Source organism: Giraffa tippelskirchi, chromosome 7, assembly GCF_054371585.1.
Source record: "Giraffa tippelskirchi isolate mGirTip1 chromosome 7, T2T-mGirTip1v1.2.pri, whole genome shotgun sequence".
In the NCBI taxonomy this organism is placed as follows: Eukaryota; Metazoa; Chordata; class Mammalia; order Artiodactyla; family Giraffidae; genus Giraffa; species Giraffa tippelskirchi.
Window position 1 is genome coordinate 87773016 of NC_137281.1, and position 21703 is coordinate 87794718.

A 21703-nucleotide genomic window follows, 5' to 3' on the forward strand; every position below is an offset into this window, starting at 1 on the left:
CCCACTTCTACTCCACTCGACAGCAGGAGTGAGCCAGAGTGAGGGCAGGGGACAGGCCTAGACTGGCAGAGGAGCGTAAGAGGCGGCACAACCCGCCAGCTCGCCCGCCCCAAGCTCCGGAACCAGCCGCTCAAGCCTCACGTTCCCTCACCCGGGCTAGAATCTGTGTCAGCTCCAGACCCCCGGCCGGCCATCCCTGCGGAGGCCACGCCAAGGGAGCAGAAAGGCTCCGCGGAGGACCCCAGAAAGGCGGAGGGAGCGCGCTCCCTCCCAAAGGAAAGACAGATGGGGGCTGATGAAAGGCCAGCAGAGAGGCGCGGGGCTGGCGAGCGAGAGCGGGGGCGTGACGGGCAGACGAAAGCTCCGGAGAGGGAGAGAACCAGACCACCTGGAGGTCCGCCGCGAAGTCGGGCTGGAGGAGGAGGGGGAGAGGAGCCGGGAGGGGGCGCGCAATTTAGCCCGAGGGTCCTGAGCTGAAACTCAACACCCGCCTTTGGAGGGATCGTCCCCCTTTCTCCTCCGCCCCTTCCCTTCCCCTCCCTTTTCCCCTCCCTCCTTTCTCTTAATCCCCGGGACTGAGCCCCGCGCCGGAGCGGAGAGGGCCCGAGGGGAGGAGAAAGGAGCTGCACCCAGAGGGCGCCGGGAGCCTGGGAAGGGGAGGGAAGGGGAGCCGCGAGCGGGGGGTGAGCCTGAAAGCAGCGAGCGACCCCCGGACCCTTTCCAGCCCTCTCAGTGCCCCCCCTCAACCCCACTTCCAGGCGAGTCCGCAGGACCCTGGCCGCTGCGCCTCTTTAGCCTTCTCTTTGCTCCTTCTTTTGCTTTGTGGCCTTTCTCTCGGTTCCCAGAGACACCTGGGCTTCCACGAGCCCTGGGGCGCTCAGAGGGGCCCCGCCAAGGGTGGGTATAAGAGGGGCGGCGGGTGCCAGCGTCCTGGGCCTGGGGGCCGAGGGTGGGAGCGGGAGTGGTGGCGCCGAGGGTTGGAGGGGGGCGCGTGGGGAAGGCCGTACCGCCCCCTCGAGCCCGGCCCGCGTGCGCGTAGCGAGGCACGGTCCCGGCACCCCCAGACCCCCAGGCGCATTGCGAGCAAGTGTGCATGCTCGAGATCCCGCCTTAGGGGTTCGAGCGTTGGGGCAGAAAGCCGCCACTGGGGTCCTCCAGCCCAGCCGCCCTGCTTCCGAGGCCTTTGGCTCCAGCCTGGCCTCCGCTGCCAAGTTGGGCGACTTTGAAGAGAGACGAACTTCTCGATTTTCACTACCCCTGCCCCCTCCCTCGCAGCGGGGCTGCTGCAGAGCCCCCGACCCCCGGATCTCAGCCCCAGGAGCACCGCTCTCAGGCGCGGCTCCGGGTGGGGAAGGTTGGCCCCTAAACTCGCTGGTCCAGCCCGACCGCCCCGGCGGCTTCTCCCTGCCCTCGGGGCCGTCCTGAGCGTCCCGGAGAGGCGTCGAGCGCAGCGCCAGCTCCCACCTCCTCTCCCGTCCTGGCACTGGAAGGGAGCTTTGGGCCCATGCGGACCCGGGGTGCCCCCGCGGCCTAGGACAGGCAGCTCCGGGGGCCTGGCCTACCCTGCAGCCCCCGGGAGGCCGCGGGGACAGGGCAGAGCGCGAGCCCTTGGATGAGGTCCCGCAGCGACGCCCCGGCCCGCCCCGCTCCTCCTCCTGCCCGGCCAAGCTGCCTCCCATTTGGGGAGTTTTGTGGGTTTTCTTTCTCCTCCTCCAACCTCCGGGGAGGCCACGATTCAGGCGCCGCAGCCGGGGCCGCCTCCATGGTGCGGGTCAGCAGCTGCTGAAGTCAGCGAAACCGAGCCTGGCCTGGAGCTGGCCGCGAGGAAGGCCAAGGCCATGGCCATAGCCACGTCGGTGAGTCCCACCAGAGAGAGGAGGCTGACGGGCAGAAACTGCCACGATCTGCCCTGCACCCCTGTCACTTTTGTTTCTGCCTTCTCTTTGTCTCGTTCCTTCATCCTTTGCTTCTTCAGGAGACTGTGCCCCCCTTCTGGCAGGCTGGTTTCCTTTACCTCCTCTCGCCTCTCATCCCTAACTCCTCCTGGGTCTGGCCTCCCCTTCTCTCCTCCCCTTCCCATTCTCCTCTCTTTCTTTCTGGAGGCTGCCCCTGGAAGGAGGGGAGGCGGCAAGCTTGAGTCCTATCTCCTCTTCTATGGGTGGGAACCAATGGCCACTGGAGGTTGGCAGGGGTTTGTGATTGGGAGGGCAGTAAAAGGTTGGAAGGGGGCTGAAAGAACGGAGGTGGCTCCTGGAAAACCAGAGGGCAAAAGGCCCAAGGAAGCCCTGCTCTAGAGGAGGGATGGAGGAAAGGAGGGGAAATAGAGTAAAAGATGGAGATCAGGCAGGGCGCAAGGGAAAATAGAGAGAGGAGGGGAGGTGATGTCAGCCAGCCTCTGGCCACTTTCCTGGGACCGGGGACAAAGGGAGGAGACAGCTGGCATGATGGGACAGTGGGAGGAGGCCTCCCAGAGAACGTGTGGCTCACTGCCACCCCTCTTTAAGACAGCCACTCCCTCACAAGTCAGCTGGGCCCCTGAGGAGGGTGTAGAGCTGGGGTGGCCACACCCATCATCAATCAGTCTATCAGCGACTCTAGCCTGATTCCCGCAATGGCATGGCCCGGAGGTTTGATCCCATTGGACAGAATTGAAATTGAACATAAGGAGGAGCTCTTCACAGCCCCGCCCCTGCTTTCTGTCTTGTACTCCTGTAGCCTGAATCCCAGCAACTATCCCATTTCTACCCTTCCCTAGGCCCTAGGATGCCCAGGGAAATCGAGGCTGCCACCTGCTTTCTGGACCCCTCCGAATGGGCATTCTGGGAAGGAGGATTGTGACGCTGGGAAGAGAAGCATGGTTGCTCACCTCCTCCCACATCCCTCGAGGATGAGTTAGATTTTCACTCCTTCTCAGACCAAATTCCTCTTAGCTTCTCAATCTATATGATGGTGAGAAGACTCTAGTTCAGAGCCAGAAAGGGGGAGGTGGAGTACTCCGACAAAAAGATGCTGCCCCAGGAGCCAGCTAATCATCTTTGTAGTCCCAGGAGGTAGATCTTTCTTTTTGCTTGGAAAGGGAAAGTGTTGGTATTTATGCTCGTGAAACACACAGGACCCTGATAACAGCTAATCTTCTTCAAGTATTTACTGGTCCTAAATTTTGTCCTGGTATGTCCTGGTTCTTTGATGCATTGTCTCATCCAGTACTCACAACAACTCTGAAGCTAGTACTGTTATTATCTGAAAGTGGATATTCAGCTATGAATATGGAATTCTACAAAGAGAAACCTGAGGCTTGGCGAGGTTAAACAGACTGCCCAAAGTCACCCAGCTCGAAAGCAGCAGAGCCACGACTCAAAACTCAGGTCTGTCTGCCTTAGAAACAGTGCTCTTAACTGCCTGCCTAGATCCAAAACACCAATTTCTAATTTACAGTTAGAAAGAAAAGTGCCAAGCTAACCAGGAATTTGTGTCATCTGGCTAGCATGTTTGCTTTCTGTGGCACAATTGCCTTTAGAAGCCAAAATATAATCAGAAAAGAGTTTGATGAATTTGGAATCAGGCAAGAAGTCAGTTTGTTGTTAATATCATCCAGCCAAAAAGGGCTGGACAACCTCTCCACCTGAGGGAAATATCAGTCAAGAGGAACATGCACTCTCCCTGGCTGAGCAGGACATCCTTCCCCCAGCGTCTGTTGGCCAAATGCAGCCTACCTGATATCTTGAGCTTGGGAAGTCTCACCATGTTAGTCAATACACATGGATTACCTGCTCAATACTAACTACTCAATGCCTAACTACCTGTTTTCTACCATCACTGTGTAAGCCACTGGCAAACATATCGGAAGTGGAATATATTTTGATAGTGTGAGTGGCTTAAGCCTGATTCTACCAAAGGACTTGGTGGAACCAGAGTCCAGTGATGAGTGACTAGCAAAGGGAACTTGAACATCGTGAAAACTTCCTGTGAACTTAAATCATGTTTGAGTTATGGATCCTCTTTTTTTTTAAGTGTAGTTGAATTACAATGATGTGTTAGTTACTGCTCTACAGCAAAGTGATGCAGTTATACATATACACACATTCCTTTTTAGTATTCTTTTCCACTATAGGTTATCGTACAATATTCAATATAGTTCTCTGTGCTCTACCCTAGGGCCTTGTTGTTTATCTGTTCTATATTATAAAAACTTACATCTGCTAACCCCAACCTCCTATTCCATCCCTCTCCCAATCCCTCCCCCTTGGCACCAGCAGTATATTCTTTACATCTCTGATTCCGTTTCTGCTGCACAGATAGGTTCACTTGTGTCATATTTTAGATTCCATGTATAAGTGATGTCATATGATATTTGTCTTTCTCTTTCTGACTTCACTTAGTATGATAATCTCTAGTTGCATCCATGTTGCTGCAAATGGCATTTATTCATTCTTTTTATGGTTGAGTAATATTCCATTGTGTGTGTGTGTGTGTGTGTGTGTGTGTGTGTAGTTTATGGCTGAGTAGTATTCCCTTGTAGTAGAATTCCATAGTATTCCATTCCATTCCAATACTGAGTAGTATTCCATGTGTATATATACACCACATCTTTATCCATTCATTTGTTAATGGACATTTAGGTGTTTCCATGTCTTGAGTATTGTAAATAGTGCTGCTATGAAATTAGGGGTGCATGTATCTTTTTGAATTATAATTTTGTCCAGATATATGTCATAGGCCCTCTTGACTTTACTACTGTTACTATACAAGAAGAAAAAAGTAGATCCTTTCTTTTCGGCCATGCCACACAGCTCGTAGGATCTTGGTTCCCCAACCAGGGATTGAATGTGGGCCACAGCAGTGGAAGTCCGGCATCCTAACCACTAGGCTACCAGGGAACTCCCAAAAAGTAAATCCTTATGCTTGGGGTTGTGAAAAAGAGTGAGAGTGCAGCCTCTGGAATCACACAGCCTGGAGTTCAAATCACGCTGCACCAGCTGTATGTCATTGGGCAACATACCAAGCTCTCTGTTCCAATTTCCTTTCCAAATAGGGATAATGATGGCTCCTCCCTTATCAGGTTGAGGATTAAATGAGATGAGATAATTAGTGCAAACACTTGTTCAGTGTCTGGATATATAATTTGCACTTGGTGTCTGTGATTTACCTGAGCCTATAGTGTCCAGGTGGCACTAGTGGTAAAGAACCTACCTGCTGATGCAGGGGACACAAGAGACACAGTTTTGATCCCTAGGTTGGGAAGATCCCCTGGAGGAGGAAATGGCAACCCACTCCAGTATTCTTGCCTGGAGAATCCCATGGACAGAGGAGCCTGGCAGGCTACAGTCCATGGGGTCACAAAGACTCGGACATTACTGAAGCGACTTAGCAGGCATAGCTCTCAAGGGCTTCCCAGGTGGCACTAGTGCTAAAGAACCTGCCTGCCAGTGTGGGAGATGTAAGAAATGCAGGTTTGATTCCTGGGTCAGGAAGACCCCCTAGAGGAGGGCATGGCAACCCATTCCAGTATTCTTGCCTGGAAAATCCCATGGAAAGAGGAGACTGGCAGGCTATGGTCCATAGGGTCGCAAAGAGTTGGACACGACTCAAGTGACTTAGCACACATGCACATAGCTCTCAAAGGAAAAAGCTTAGATATCCCCACCAGGAGAACTGGAAACAGGCTGATAAATCTTTGTTCTTGGTTGGTCCACCAGCCCCATCTACACAAACACACATACACGAATGAGGGTATATACTTTTCTCTTCTCCGTGGTAACTTCAGCCTCTGCCGGTAGACCCTTACTTGCCAAGACTGAGAACAAAACAATTGCTTTGGTTTCTGTTTTCTTCCCTATTATGCCGAGGCTCTATCTGGACTTCTCCCAGTCTCTCTCAGAATGAGGTATCTCTGCAGCTGCTTAATCTAACCTGCTTGTAGGGGATACTGACTGGGAAACAGAGAAGGTGAAGGAGATTCAATGGGAGACCTTTGCAAGATTTCCCTGTGTAATTCATTCAGCATACGTTCATGGAGGACTGACTCCAGGTCAAGCCTATTGCAGGGGCTAGGAATATAACAGTCCCTTTTCTCACAGGGCTAACAGTACAAGGAAAGAAATCTATTTTAAAAGTAAGTAGACAAATAGTATGGACTTCCCTTGTGGCCTAGCTGGTAAAGAATCCACCTGCAATGCAGGAGACCTGGATTCGATCCCTGGGTTGGGAAGATCCCCTGGAGAAGGGAAAGGCTACCCACTCCAATATTCTGGCCTGGAGAATTCCATGGACTGTATTGTCCATGGGATCACAAAGACTCGGACATGACTGAGTGACTTTCACTTCACTTCACTTCAGACAAACAGTATAAACTATTGTGAAGGAAGTAATAGGTGGAGACAGACACAAAAGGAGGTGGGGAGAAGTGAGAAGGAGACATTATTTATTTTTTGGCCATGCTCTGCAGAGTCTTAGTTCCCTGACCAGGAATTGAACCTGCATTATCTGTATTATTAACAGATAATAATAATCTGTATCTATTACCTGAGCATAGAATCTTAACCACTGCACCACCAGGGAAGTCCCAGGAGAAGGAGACATTTAAGAAGAACTGAAGGGGGCTTCCCTGGTGGCTCAGTGGTAAAGAATTTGCCTGCCAATGCAGGAGGCTTAAGCTCAATCCCTGGTCTGGGAAGATCCCACACACTTCAGAGCAACTATTGAACCTGTGCGCTAGAGCATGGGAACTTCAACTACTGAGACCATGTGCTGCAACTACTGAATCCCATTCACACAGAGCCTGTGCTCTGCAATGAGAGAAGCCACCGCAGTGAGAGTTCCACGCACCACAACTAGAGAGTAGCCCCCGCTCTAGAGAAAAAAGCCTGTGCAGCGATGAAGACCCAGCACAGTAAAAAAATAAATAAATAAAATTAAAAAGAAGAAGAACTGAAGGATGAAAAGGTCTAATCAACTGAAGAGTCAGGGAAGGGTAAAGGAAGGGCAAAGGCCCTGAGGTGGGAAAGCTCTTGTCTAGATGAAAGAATGGAGAGGGAGAATGCAGGGAATGGCACTGAAGACAGGCCGGGCCCATCAGGAAGAGTTGAGTCAGGAGGTCAGATGTTTAGCTTGAGGAAACTGGGGAGCTCTGTATTTTGAGCAGGGTTAACATGACCTGATAATGTGTGTGAAGACCCCTCTCCCTGCTCCCACCTCACCCACCAGGCCCAGCTGGCCCGGGCACTGTACGACAACACAGCCGAGTCCCCGCAGGAGCTGTCCTTCCGCCGAGGGGACGTTTTACGGGTACTGCAGAGAGAAGGCGCTGGTGGGCTGGATGGCTGGTGCCTCTGCTCCCTGCATGGCCAGCAGGGCATCGTGCCTGCCAACAGAGTGAAGCTCCTTCCTGCTGGCTCAGCACCCAAGCCTGGCCTCTCCCAGGTGCCCCCAACCCAGCCCAGCTCACCACATCCAGCCCCAGAGCACGGCAATGAGGATCAGGAGGTGAGCACTGGAGCCCCCCAACCCCGATCCTGGACAACCCATTTCTCTCTGCTGGTGCAGGGGGGATAGGAAGAGCCCTGAGACCCCAGCTCTGCACTGACCCTGCTGTATAAATCCTGTCTGCCAATTCTTTCTGAGCTCTTTCTCCACTGGTACAGGGAGGGGGTTGGAAGGTGTCTTGTCTAAGCTCCTCCCAGGTGCACACTATCTGGTTCCCTGCTCCCCACTCCACCTGACCCACCTGCCTGTTGATCCCCCAGTTGTACGTGGTGCCACCCCCAGCTCGACCCTGTCCTACCTCGAGACCTCCAACTGGACCCTGCTCACCCTCCCCTGACCCCATCTACAAGGTCCCCAGAGGTGGTGGGACCCAACTGGCTGCCCCTGGAGCTGCCTTGGAGGTGAGGGCTAGGGGTTCGTGTGTCTGTTGGACAGGGGACAGATGGCTCTTGGAGATGGGTTAGGGGAGTGGGGGGCCCACTGCTGACTCTGAGAGTAACTAACTTCTTCCTCTGCAGGTCTACGACGTACCCCCCACTGCCCTCCGAGTTCCCTCCAATGGCCCCTATGACTCCCCGGCCTCCTTTGCCCGCCCTCTGGCTCAGGTTGCCTCCCAGTCCCTTGGAGAGGATGAAGCTCCCTATGACGTGCCTCTGGCCCCGAAGTCACCATCAGACCTGGAGCCAGATCTGGAGTGGGAGGGGGGCCGGGAGCCAGGGCCCCCCCTCTACGCTGCCCCCTCCAACCTGAAACGAGCGTCCGCCCTGCTCAATCTGTACGAAGCACCAGAGGAACTGCTGGCAGACGGGGAAGGCAGGGGCGCTGACGAGGGCATCTACGACGTCCCCCTGCTGGGGCCAGAGACACCCCCTTCTCCAGAGCCCCTGGGAGCTTCGGCCTCCAGTGAGCTGGACACCCTGGCCCTCCTTCTGGCCAGAAGCCCCCCACCCCCACACAGGCCCCGGCTGCCCTCAGCCGAGAGTCTGTCCCGTCGCCCCCTGCCTGCCTTGCCTGTGCCGGAGGCCCCCAGCCCTTCCCCGGCTCCTTCTCCTGCTCCGGGCCGGAAGGGCAGCATCCAGGACAGGCCCCTGCCCCCACCCCCACCGCGCCTGCCTGGCTACGGGGGCCCCAAGATGGAGGGGGATCCGGAGGGCAGGGAGGTGGAGGACCACCCGGCAGGACACCACAACGAGTACGAGGGCATCCCAGTGGCCGAGGAGTATGACTACGTCCACCTGAAGGTGAGCTTGCCTCAGTCAGCCCCCCAGAATGCCTCCAGGAGAACGGGGGTCAAGACCTGGTCCCAGAGGCACACCCTGGCTTCCTCCATTCCCTTCTTCCCCTCCGCTGACCCTACACCCTATGGCTTGTGACCCCTGTACTGGGCCACATCATTTGTATCAGTGCCGCAACCCAACCTGGGGTCCCCAAGCTCTCTGACCTGCCACTAGGGCTCTCCCAGACCCAGAGTCAGGAGGCTGTGGATCTGATGGGAGGAGAGACCTTCAGGAGGAAGTGGGAGTGGGGAGGAACGGGAAGACCATGGGGGCTACCTTGCCCTGCTCCCCTACCCCTGCACTGAGGCCCTTATCCCCTACTGCAGGGCATGGATAAAGTTCAGGAAACCAGGCCCCCAGATAAGGCCTCCCCAGGGGATCCTGAACAGCTGGAGAGGGGGCCACCAGAGCAGCAGGTAACCCGGTGTGGTTTGTGCTAGAGAAGGGGGCAGGGGAGGAGGAGCAGGAACTTGGAAGAAGGGGTATTCTTAACTGAAGCATCAAGGGAAATCTATTTAGGAGGGGGGTAAGAGTTCAATGAAACAGGACAGTTGGGGTAGAGAGGAGTTAGAATCCAGAAAGGAGCTGAAACTTAGAAAAGGATATCAGAAATTCAGAAAGAGAGGAAAGAATGTGTTGGAGAGGAGTCAGAAAACCAAGCAGTCAGGGGAACAGAGTTGCTGGGCCGGGTGACTTCTGAGGCTCCTTCCAACTGTGAATTCCTGGGTTCCTAAGAGACCCGGCTCTTAATTCCAGCTCCACCACTAAGAAGCCAGGGCCTCTGAAGCTGCCAGTTAATCTCTCTGGGTCTCAGGGAAATGAGACTGTCTCCTCGACTCATGGTCTAGAATGGTCCTAATCACCATAGCTACCATCTGTCAAGTTTGTACCAAGTGCCAGACCCTTTGCTCAGTACATGGCACCTGTCAGCACTGATCATAGCCATAGTTAGCACTCATACAGTGCTTACAGTTTGCAATGCTGTGTTCTCAGCTCTTTCTATGTACCATATACTAATCTTCACTACAGCCTTAGGAGGCAGAAACAAGAACTGCACTATCCAGTATGGTAGCCACAAGCCACGTGCAGCTACTGATCCCCAAGTGTGACCAGTCCGAACTGAAATGCACTGTAAATATAAAATGCACACCAGATTTTGCAGACTTAGTATGAAAAACAATTTCAATAATTTTTATATTGATTACAGTGTTGAAACTACACCATTTTTAATGTATGGAATTAGAAAATATGTACCAATTTCTTTGTATCTTTTCTAATGTGGCTACTTGGAAATTTGAAATAGCATGTGTGATTGGCATTATGTTTACATTGGACAGTTTAGTACTAGGCTTCCCATAGATAAAGGAGATAAAGGAATGATGAAGTTCAGAGACTTGTTTTTGAGGTTGTTTGAATCCAGATTTATCAGACATCAATTCTGGGCATCTCCCATCACTCACTAAGAGAATCTAAATTGTCTGATAGGCAAAGGTACAATCTAAAGGGGTCAAGCTCAGGGAGAAAGGAAGGCATGAGGAACAAAGGGAGGGAAGGAGAAAGGAAATAAGAATGGAAGTGGCACTGGCCAAGCAGTCCCGCTGAACACTCTTCTCACCCTTAGGAGGCCCTGTCCCCCGGGGAGCCACTGATTCTGCCCACTGGAGATCTACAGCTTCTGCACTTCTATGCCGGGCAGTGCCAGGGCCACTACTCAACACTACAGACAGCTGTGGCGGCCCTGATGTCCAGCACCCAGGCAAACCAGCCCCCGCGCCTCTTTGTGCCCCACGGCAAGCGGGTGCTGGTGGCCGCTCACCGCCTGGTGTTCGTTGGGGATACCCTGGGCCGCCTGGCAGCCTCTGCCCCTCTGCGAGCACAGGTCGGGGCCGCGGGCACAGCGCTGGGCCAGGCATTGCGGGCCACTGTGCTGGCCATCAAGGGGGCTGCCCTGGGCTACCCATCCAGCCCTGCAGTCCAAGAGATGGCGCAGTGTGTGGCGGACCTGGCAGGGCGGGCCCTGCAATTCACCACTCTGCTCACCAGCCTGGCCCCCTGAGCCCCTTGTCTCCATTCTGCCCTCACCTGCCTCCCAGAGCTGCCTCCAGTCCTCAGGTGGCTGGAGGGCTCTGTTTTCAGGACTAGGAGACACTGAGGCATCTTTCTCCCTTACTGCCCTTTCCAGGCATCTCAGCCTCTCACTGAGGCCCCTCCTCCCCTACCCCACAGCTTTTTGTACGAGCCATTTTGTATAAATTATTTATATTTAATATTATTCCCTGCTTTGTCAGGGGCAGGCACCAGGTCCTCCACAGACCTTCCTCCTCCTTCAGCCTGGAGTGGAGGTTCTTGGGCACTGCATGGCCAACCCCTCTGGAATCTTACCCCAGAGAGAGCCAAGTAGCTGAAACCTAGAGCCACGGGGAGCCCCTTTTTTGTCCTGTGTCTTGGCTCTGGAACATCAACGCCTCCCTGTTAGCTGAGAGCAAGGACAGAACGTTGGCAGCCCAGAGTAGGAAGGTCTGGGAGAGGCCAGAGGACTCCTCCACACAGAAGCAGGAGAGCTGGGCCTCTGACATGGTGCACCTCAATAAACCAGGCTTTCTGGTTCCTTGACTCTGCTTCCTGGGAGCCTGGGGGGCAGGCCTGGCACCCTTGGCCAAACTGTTGGGACACACACTGTGGGCAGTCTGCCTTTAGGGTTTGGGGGGAAATTCTGCTGTTTCTCCAACTATTCATCTAGTAGGTTCTCAGCTCCCATGATGTGCCAGGCACAGTTCTGAAGGTCCATTGTGGGGGTGGGATGGATATAAACAAGTCAGCTGAAACAAGTAAATAAAAAAAAGAGGAACCTGCCCAGAGTTGATAGTTGCTGGTAATGGAAATTAACAGGGTGATATGCAACTAAGTAGATGGGGAGAGGCCATTGGAGACTTTAGAGAAGATTGCTGGGGAGGTGGTATCTGTGCTGAGACCCCGAGGATGGGAGAACCAAGAATAGTCTGCAACGTAGCATTCTGGGAAGGCAGGCCCTGATTCCTGACCAAGGCCTCTCCAAGACCGATGTCAGATGATGTCGTTAGAGAGGTGCACACACGGGGAGGGAGGCCATGAGAGAGCCTTGATGGTACCCTGCTGAAGAGGTCACCCCCGCTGTCCTCAGCTTTGTACCATAGGGCAGCTCTGACTCACTGGAGAGTACTGCTGGCCTGGGTGCCCTCTCCCTTAGGTTAACCCAAGAGGGTCTAGTCCCTTAAACTCCCCTTCCCAGACTTCCTGCTGACTGTCCTTCTGGACACACCACCTTTTAGAGGAGCTGAGGGGCCAATGAATTCAATGTGTTGGAAGTTCATAGTCCACAGGGCCTTGGTGAAATTGGTGGGCCATGGCCTAGACTGGGGATCACTTCAGCCGTTCACCACAAGGGAAGAAGTCCAAGCCACAGACCCATTGTTTAAGCTCTGCTTTCCCAAGATTCTACCCTGGCACAGTGACTGGACTGGAGGTACCCCAAAATTCAATCACAGTCAGTCCCTTGGCCCCTCTCCCCATGCATTTGCCTCCTCCATTTGAGGTTCTTTGTTCTCATTTCACTCTCAAAAGAAACTCATTTCCAGAGGCTGGGGCCACCAAAATTCACCCCTAGGTGTTGGTGTTAAAGACATAACAGGGGCCATTCTCCATCACCTTCCAGAAAGAATTTCAAGAGATCAGCCTGGAATTAGAGTCAGAGATCTCAATGCAAGTTTACGTGTACCTGTGCCTGCAGGTAAATCCTGTCAGATCCTCAGAGTCCTAGTTTCATCTCTAATATGAGAAGGAACATAATGATCTCACAGGGTTGTTGTGAGGCCCTTACAAGATAATGCGTGTGAACAGCCCAGCAACACAGAAAGTTACATGGATTATAATTCCAGGACAGACACGAGACTAACAAATAAATCCCCAAGGAATGTTGCCTGTGACAGCACCAAAGTAAATCCTGAAGAGATGCTGAAATGGGTTGCGGGGGCGGGGGGGGGGAGGCTGCTTATTGCATTAGAAGACTTTCCCATACTGGAAAATTTCTGAACAGAGGGGACAAATGGAGACAAGTTCAGTGGAGACAAGATGGAATGGATTTCCTGGCTGAGATTGACAGGACATCCTTTCAACACTTACCCGGGATTAGAGAATAAAGAACCTATTAGAAATCAAATCTCAAAAAAAAAAAAAAAGAAATCAAATCTCTTTGAGAAGTGCATTTCTAACTTTAATGTTCATATACCTGGGGATCTGGTTAAAATGCAAATTATCCGAAAACAGCCTTCGATTCTACATTTCCAGCAAGTTCCCAGGTGATGTGGATGCTCCTGGTCTGTAAATCATACTTTGAGTAGCAATTCAAGGAGTTAGGGGAGACTTCTCTGAGGCAAATATGCTTGAGCTGACAGCTGAAGGAGAACTTGACTAAAGTAGAGGAGACTTCTAGGCATAAGGACCAGCTTATGCAAGTGCCCTGTAGCACTGGAAAAACTGAAAGAATATCAGTGTGACTGGTGTGCAGAATTTGGAGAGAGAGAGAGCTGCAGAGAGTATGGGATCACTATGAGGTCTAGAATATTGCATTTACCTTAATGGTGAGAAGACGTTGGTGGTTGTTAAATAGGAGAGGAACACAAACATCTGCATTTTGAAAAGATCAGTCCATCTGCATTATGAACAGATGGGGGGAAAGGATTGGAAACGAAGCAGATACAGAGCACCGGTTAATAACTGGGAGGCTAAAGCAGTCTGTACAACAGGTAGCTTGACTAGTGGTGCCAGAGATAGATGGAAAGAAGCAGAATATCTGAGAACTACATAGGAAATAAAATGGATAGGATTTTGCAGAGGATTTGACCTGGGGTGGAGAGCGGGGGTAAGGAAGAGGGCACTCTAAGGGCTGTCACCGAGCACCTGGCCACAGTTGGATGGTGAAAGTGCTGTTCAGTGAGGAAAGAAGAGCTAGAAGACAACCAGGTTGGGGGGGAGGGGGGAGACATGACCATGAGTTTGGTCTTGGAGGTATTGACTTTGAGATCTTTGTGAGTCATCCAGGGTAAGAAATCAAATAAGAGGTGGCTTCAAGGGTCTGGGGCTCAGAAGAGAGGTGGGAACTGGAGATGTAAATCTGGGAATCAGGTTTATATTGGCTCATATTACTTATAGTGAGGGTGATGGAAGCTGTGGGCATAGGTGAGATTCTGAGGCAGAGAGAACAGTGTGAGATGAGAGGAGGACCTAGAATCAAGCCTCCAAAGATCACAGGCGCTGACTGATGGTGAAGAGAATGAGTCTGTGGTAGAGAAAAGAGTAGCAAGAGAAAGAAAATCAAGAGAGTATAGGACTTGGCAGCCAGGGAAGCAAGAGTTTAGAGGAAGGGGTAGCCAACAATGCCAAATGCTATTGAGAAATGATGGAGACTCAGCCAGGGTGGGGGTTGTGAAACCAGAGAAGTGGTCTTGTAGAGGACTAAAGCCAAGGCTGAGTACAGTGCCCAATGCAGTCCACCATATGCATGACCTGTAGCATTCTTTCCAGTATACCTATCTCCTCAGTAAGCCACTCTGAGGTCGGTCTTGTCCATCCTGTTATCCCCAAAGCCCATCTCAAGGCCAGAATATAGCAGACACTTGATAAATTGTACTGATGAGTGAGTGGATGGACGGATGGATAGATGGATGAGGAGGAAGAATTGGAAGCAGAAGAGGAATCGCTGGCACCCGCCTGGGATGTACTATCCTTCAGTTATTCCCTTTATACCGCAATGGCCCGCAGACCCAGGGAACAGAGACAGAGCCCCATCTTCTCCCTCCCCTGGGTCCTGGCCCCCCTTCCTCTCTCTGACGAAGAGTCTAGGCCGAAGGTTCTGCTGACGTTGGAAGGGGAGGAGAGTCTGGAGGAAAGGGAGGGGAAAGCGGCGCAGGGATCGCAGAGACGGAGGAGGCGCCCGCGGCTGCAGATCTGCAGAACGGGGTCTCTCGGCTTCTGTGTCCGGGCAACGGGCGCGCCACTGGGCCAGAGGACAGCGCATCCTTTCCGTGCGGGCCGCCTGGGCCCCTGCGGTCGGCAAACTGGCTCCCCGGGTGGCCACGGGGACCCCCGAGCCCAATGGCGGGGGCGGCACCAAGATCGACAGCACTGTAGAGATCACCCCCAGCCCCAACGGAGTAAGTGTCCGCGCCCTGGGGGCTACGCCATCATCTCCCCTCACCCCGCGACAAGCGCCTGGCATTTTCCTCCCGCGCAGCCCCCGCGGCAGACCGCCTTCCTCCCGCTCGCGCCCGCCCTCTTCCCTTACCCTGCGGTTTTCTCCGTTTCACCCTTCTCCTGCCACCCCTCCAAACCCCACCCCAACCCCCAGCAGGTCGGGACCCTTGGAGATGCAGTGCCCACGGAGCAGCTGCAGGGTGAGCGGGAGCGCGAACGCGAGCGGGAGGGGGAGGGCCACGCGGGCGGCGACGGGATGGGCAGCAGCCTGTCGCTGGCCGTGCCCCCCGGCCCCCTCAGCTTCGAGGCGCTGCTCGCCCAGGTGGGGGCGCTGGGCGGCGGCCAGCAGCTGCAGCTCGGCCTCTGCTGCCTGCCCGTGCTCTTCGTGGCGCTGGGCCTGGCCTCCGACCCCATCTTCACGCTGGCTCCCCCGCTGCATTGCCACTATGGAGCCTTCCCCCACAACGCCTCCGGCTGGGAGCAGCCCCCTAACGCCAGCGGCGTCAGCGTCGCCAGCGCGGCCCTAGCCGCCAGCGCCGCCAGCCGCCTCGCCACCAGTACGGACCCCTCGTGCAGCGGCTTCGCTCCGCCAGACTTCAACCACTGTCTCAAGGACTGGGACTATAACGGCCTCCCAGTGCTCACCACCAACGCCATCGGCCAGGTGAGGCGGCCCGCTGGGCCGCGGGTCTGGGGGCGGGCCGAGAGCCACCAGTGAGGGGTCTCACACCCGCTCCTCCCTCTCACATCCCCAGTGGGATCTGGTGTGTGACCTGGGCTGGCAGGTTATCCTGGAGCAGATCCTCTTCATCTTGGGCTTCGCCTCCGGCTACCTGTTCCTGGGCTACCCAGCAGACAGGTGAGGGCTCAGCAAGTAGAGAGGAGGGCTTGCTAGGGAGGCTGGCCCAGGCAGCTAGCCTTCGCAAGAGGCTGAAGAGGCTTTGCTCAACTCTGCAGTGTCCTCTGGATTTCTTCTGTTCATTGACAGGCGGCCGCAGCACTGTCTCAACTTCACTCCCCACCAAGAACTACTCTTACTATCTCTCTTCCACACAGAGAATAACTCTCCCCCCACCGCCAGTCCCACATTCATGTATCAGTGGCCCCATCCCTACTGACCAAAACCACTAGGTCCACAGAAGTCCTAACTCCTTCTCTATTATCCTATTACCACCAAGCTCCTCCCTCGCCATCTTCATAGATTAATCCCCGTTAACAGTACTGTCTACCTGGACTGTTAGCTCTGTCTCAATGGTCTCATTCCTAAAGATCATTATGTTAATTTCTAAATATCAACAGCCCCATTCACACTGACCAGTAGTTCAACTCTTCCAACAAATGACTACCCTCTTGGGGGTCCATAGTTTAACCCCCATGGATCAATGACCACAATAGCACCCCTCATCCCAGGCTAATAGTCCCATCCTCATGGATCATTAGTGCTCTCAGATCCTCTCAGATCAAAAGCCTCATTTCCAGGAATCAGTGGCTTCATCTCAAAGATCTACAAACCCATCCCCACCAACCAGCAGCTCTTCCTAGGGGTCAAAACTCCATCTCTGATCCTTGACACCATTACCACTGACCAGGTGCTCCATCCCTGGGGATTATTAGATATCTCCACTGGTCTACAGTCCCATCCAAATGGCTTTATAGTTCAACTCCCATGGCTCAAAGGCAACCCACTGTTCAATAATCCAGTTCCCTAAAAACAATACCTGTCCTCACTGCCCAATAGTCATACACTTCTTTGGGCAAATGATCTTAAACCCATAGATCAATAGCCCATCCTCATGCATCAGTGACCTCATACCCACAGACCAGTAGCATCATTCCTCTGGAATAATAGCCTCATAGCCAAAGACCTAAATTCAGTCTCCTAAATTCAGTAGCCTTAGCCAACAAGCTCAACCCCATGGAAAATGGTCTCAGCCTGTTGGGTCAGTAGTTTCACTCTCAGGCATCAGTGTCCCCTTCCCAATGACCAGTGACCCTAGTCTACATCCACATTACACCAGTGCTTTTATCCCTAAAAATCAGTAGCCTAGCCTCCAAGGATCAGTACTCCTGTCCCCACTGACTCACAGTCTGTGACCATCACCACTGACCAATAGTCTCTCATTTCCTCTGCTCTGTGACCCCATACTTACTGATTATCCATATGGATTAATAGATTCATCCCTACTGGCCAATAGTCCCATCCATCTTGACTGAAATCCCTACACCAGGAATTAATAGCTACATCCCCAAAGATCAACTGTCCAATCTTCAGGGGTTAGTGATCAGCCCCACTGATTAATAGTCCTATCGCATGGATTAAGAGCTCCACTCTCATGGATCAATGGCTCCATCTTCTGGTCAGTGACCCCATCCCACTGACCACTCCTATGGATTAGTAGACCCATGCCCCAATCCCATGGAAAAATGGCTTCATCCCCCAAAATCAATAACTCAGTTCCCGAAGATCAAGAGCTCCATTTTCACTGACCAATACTATCCCCATGGACAAGTGGCCAATGGCCTACCTCCTTAGATCAGTAGTTCCAGTGCTGTATGTCAATGAGCCCATCTCCTCTGATCAGTCTGAGCAAGACAAGCTCCATCCCCACTGACCAATATCTCTAGTCCCAAGGTCTCATGGATCCAATTCCCCTAAGCAATATCCCATCCCCACTGATGGCTGGTCTCACTTCCATGAAGAAATGCCTTCATCTCTGACCAATAGCCCTGAGAGTCGGTGGTCCCATCCCCCACAGAACAAGAGCCACGCCCCAGTGCCCAGTAGCCAGGGTCCTCATCCTTCCCCATCTCCTGTAGCCTTAGTCCAACCCTTGTTCCCTGGGCCTCATCCTCGTATCTCCATCTCTAAAGTGGGCAGCTGGACCCCACCCAGCCACTCCTCCCACAGGGAGTCTGGGTGACCAGAGGCTCTCCATGCTTTCCAGGTTTGGCCGACGTGGGATTGTGCTGCTGACTTTGGGACTGGTGGGTCCCTGTGGAGTGGGAGGTGCTGCTGCAGGTTCCTCCACGGGTGTCATGGCCCTCCGATTCCTCCTGGGCTTCCTGCTTGCTGGCGTTGACCTTGGTGTCTACCTGATGCGTGAGTGGCACCCTTCCAGAGCTCCTTCCCTAGGGGCTCATGCCTGCCTGTCTGTATCCCCAGGTCATTGCCACTGCTCCCTAGGACCCCCTCAGTCCCTTCTTCAGCTGTCTGGAATCTTGACTCTTTCTGGCCTGGCCTTTAAAGGATCCAGGGGTCTTGCTTCTCACACGCCCCTCTCCTTCCATGATCTCTAAAGCTTTCCCTACCCTGGACTGCTGTCAGGGAATGAGCCTTGTTTTAAAGATGAAATCCTGAGTAGCTGTATGACTTTGAACAAGGGTTAATGTGAAGGTCAAATAAGAGGTCTGATGTGAAAGGGCCCGTAAACTGGGAATGCTGAGCCCCCAGCAGGAACTCTGAGCCTCAAGCCTTCCCAAGTTTGAGCAGGAGAGAGGAGAGGACCGAACAGCCTCTCCACCCTGCCTTAGATGTTAGTCTGTGGGAGGTAGTGGCTGCAGCCTCCACTCAGGGTCTGACCTTGCTTTCCGTCCTCCTCCCTCCCTCTCCCCTCTTCTCTTCCACGCCTCCTTCCTCCCCGGCCTCTCCTCCCTGTCCCTGCTGTATCTCCAGGGCTGGAGCTGTGCGACCCAACCCAGAGGCTTCGGGTGGCCCTGGCGGGGGAATTGGTGGGGGTAGGGGGGCACTTCCTGTTCCTGGGCCTGGCCCTTGTCTCTAAGGACTGGCGATTTCTTCAGCGAATGATCACCGCTCCCTGCATCCTCTTCCTGTTTTATGGGTCAGTATCACCCTCCACCTGTTGTCTGGCCATTCCCATCTCTACCTCCTACCTGTAGCTCTAGCCTGCAGACCCCTCCTCTTCTCCACTGCCCCTCGTCCAGGCCTGCTCCAGCCCCAGCCCCTCAGAGGTGGGAGTTTTCCATCCTGGGTCAGGAGACGGGAAGCCTCACAGTGCACCCTGTCCCCCCTCTCCCAGCTGGCCTGGTCTGTTTCTGGAGTCCGCGCGGTGGCTGATAGTGAAGCGACAGATTGAGGAAGCCCAGTCTGTGCTGAGGATCCTGGCTGAGCGGAACCGGCCCCATGGGCAGATGCTGGGAGAGGAGGCCCAGGAGGCCCTGCAGGGTAAGAGACAGAGGTCCCACCCATGTAGGAGGACACTGAGTGCTCAGCTGTTCCTTCTAACAGCTCCTCTCTCTCTCCCAAGACCTGGAGAACACCTGCCCTCTCCCTGCAACATCCTCCTTTTCCTTCGCTTCCCTCCTCAACTACCGCAACATCTGGAAAAATCTGCTTATCCTGGGCTTCACCAAGTGAGCCTGGGTGTCGGGGCCAAGGGCTAGGCCGGTAGCTAGGATGGGGGCTGGCTGGGAGGGGAAGGCCTGAGAACCCCTGCAGAGGGCAACCAGGGTGGTGAAAGACTGCAGGTGGCAATGCTGATGCCACAGACGCTGTCCTCTGCCTCCGCGCCCTGTCTCACAGCTTTATTGCCCACGCCATTCACCACTGCTACCAGCCTGTGGGAGGAGGAGGGAGCCCATCGGACTTCTACCTGTGCTCCCTGCTGGCCAGTGGCACAGCAGCCCTGGCCTGCGTCTTCCTGGGGGTCACCGTGGACCGATTCGGCCGCCGGGGCATCCTGCTTCTCTCAATGACGCTCACTGGCATTGCATCCCTGGCCCTGCTGGGCCTGTGGGATTGTAAGCACCCTCCCTTCCCCGCAGTGTGGGCTCAGCCGAGGAACCCCAGCAGAGGTGCCCCACATGGACTCAGCCACTACCTCTGGCTCAGACTTCCCAGGACCAGACCAGATCCTGCCCAGATCTTTCACAACCCTCCCCCTGGCCGCACACTCCTGTCTGTTCTCCCAACTGATCAGTGAATACCCAGACACACCTGGCTAGGGATCAGAAGGGGTGTCGGCCGAGACTAGCCAAGCATGATCTGCCCCCTCCACTCACACGCCCCATCTTGGCCCTCCAGATCTGAACGAGGCCGCCATCACCACCTTCTCTGTCCTTGGGCTCTTCTCCTCCCAAGCTGCCGGCATCCTTAGCACTCTCCTTGCTGCCGAAGTCATCCCTACCACGGTCCGGTGAGAGCAGGCGTGCTGCCAGGGTGGCCTCCAGGCCTCTGTCTGAGGACAGGGCCTGAGGGATGCAGGAGGAGCGGCTGCTGGGGAAGGGTGGGGATAAGGCCCACAGCCGCAGGCTCAGTGCCTTGTCATCTCTCCCAGGGGCCGAGGCCTGGGCCTCATCATGGCACTGGGGGCGCTCGGCGGGCTGAGTGGCCCAGCCCAGCGCCTCCACATGGGCCATGGGGCCTTCCTGCAGCACGTGGTCCTGGCGGCCTGTGCCCTCCTCTGCATCCTCAGCATCATGCTTCTGCCGGAGACCAAGCGCAAGCTCCTGCCGGAGGTGCTCCGGGATGGGGAGCTGTGCCGCCGGCCTTCCCTGCTGCGGCAGCCCCCCCCCACCCGCTGTGACCACGTCCCGCTGCTTGCCACCCCCAACCCCGCCCTCTGAGCGACCTCTCAGCACCCTGGCAGGAGGCTGGCCCATACCGAAAAGTGGCACAAGGCCTTGGCAAGGAGAGCGGGAGGACTGAGTGAGCTAGGCAGGGCTGCCCGCAAGGCTCGGAGGCACCTCAGGCCAGACATGAAGGAGCGCTAGAGGGCTGCCCTCATCCCATCTCCTCCCCACTGCTGCTTGTTGTTCACTTCCTTGGCTAGAGTCAGGGGGCAGGGAGAGAGCTCCACACTGTACCACCAGGTCTGGGCTCCATCCTGTGCCCAACCACATCCTCCCAGACCTCATTCTTTCTTGCTCTATCATTCTGTTTCAATAAAGACATTTTGAATAAATGAGCATACCATAGCCTGGACTTTCCTCCCTTCTGTTGTCCTTCTGACTGTCTCTTGGGGGAAGGTTTCTCTCAGTGGAATCCAAACCGTTCACCATCTCCCTCTCCTTCCCTGTGCCCTGCCCCCTCTTCCCACCCTGCTCCCACCTCCATGTTAACTTACAGACAGTTACCACCCCTTACTGATTGCTTGCTCTGCTGCTAGGACTGGGCTAGGCACTTCACAAACTTCATTTAATCATTTAATCCTCGAAACCTTGCAAGATATGTGTCTGGATCTATTAGTTTTTGTTGTTGTTGTTGTTTTTGCAAGCAGTAACAACTGACTGACTCTAATGAACTTAGAGCAACAAAGGGAATTTATTAGAGGGATTTGGTGGGGCAGGCTGTTGTTCTACCCTATGGGGAAGCTCGTGGGATAGAAGGAAAAGTGGAACTAGTCATAAAAGGCCAAGAACCAGAAAGGGCAAGAGAGTCAGTGACTGGCTAGCTTGCCTATCACAACCACCCCCACCCCACCCCGACCCCCATTACTGACAACTGCAGAGGGGGAAGCAGTACCTGAGTGCTGCTAGCAGAAGACTGGATGTTGTACAGGTAAAAACAATGGATGCCCACCACAGTATTCTTCTTTTACAGATGACAAAACTGCCACTCGGAGACTCAGTAACTTGCCCAACATGACAAAGTTAAGGAGTGATAGCTGGGGTATAACTGGATCCTTGGATCCTGGAGCTGGTGCTCTCTAGTGATGCACACTGTGGCCACCTTCCCAATCCTTCCAATCTTTGTACAC

The 21703-nt window shown here is 54.3% G+C and overlaps 2 protein-coding genes across 13 annotated transcripts; both read left to right on the forward strand.

Annotated features, from left to right (window-relative positions):
- Nucleotides 1–648: 648 nt before the first annotated feature.
- EFS (embryonal Fyn-associated substrate) lies at nucleotides 649–11617 on the forward strand. 7 transcript variants are annotated; one of them, XM_081506522.1, is made up of 6 exons: nucleotides 649–1856; nucleotides 7204–7482; nucleotides 7743–7883; nucleotides 8001–8723; nucleotides 9086–9175; nucleotides 10381–11617. In XM_081506522.1, exons 1-6 carry the CDS (start codon nucleotides 1839–1841, stop codon nucleotides 10813–10815), a joined length of 1686 nt encoding a protein of 561 aa, XP_081362648.1. In that variant the 5' UTR covers nucleotides 649–1838; the 3' UTR covers nucleotides 10816–11617. The 7 variants fall into 7 exon arrangements, with proteins under 7 accessions (XP_081362648.1, XP_081362649.1, XP_081362654.1 ...); XM_081506523.1 differs by having other exon boundaries at nucleotides 1639–1856; nucleotides 7252–7482; XM_081506528.1 differs by lacking the exon at nucleotides 7204–7482 and having other exon boundaries at nucleotides 1639–1856; nucleotides 8001–8117; nucleotides 8346–8723.
- A 3093-nt stretch (nucleotides 11618–14710) lies between these two features.
- On the forward strand, nucleotides 14711–20908 carry SLC22A17 (solute carrier family 22 member 17). 6 transcript variants are annotated; one of them, XM_081506529.1, is made up of 11 exons: nucleotides 14711–14947; nucleotides 15142–15187; nucleotides 15310–15651; nucleotides 15743–15846; nucleotides 17933–18087; nucleotides 18661–18826; nucleotides 19025–19170; nucleotides 19253–19358; nucleotides 19528–19745; nucleotides 20029–20140; nucleotides 20282–20908. In XM_081506529.1, exons 2-11 carry the CDS (start codon nucleotides 15161–15163, stop codon nucleotides 20568–20570), a joined length of 1665 nt encoding a protein of 554 aa, XP_081362655.1. In that variant the 5' UTR covers nucleotides 14711–14947; nucleotides 15142–15160; the 3' UTR covers nucleotides 20571–20908. The 6 variants fall into 6 exon arrangements, with proteins under 6 accessions (XP_081362655.1, XP_081362656.1, XP_081362657.1 ...); XM_081506530.1 differs by having other exon boundaries at nucleotides 15145–15187; XM_081506531.1 differs by having other exon boundaries at nucleotides 15145–15651.
- The last annotated feature ends 795 nt before the right edge of the window (nucleotides 20909–21703 follow it).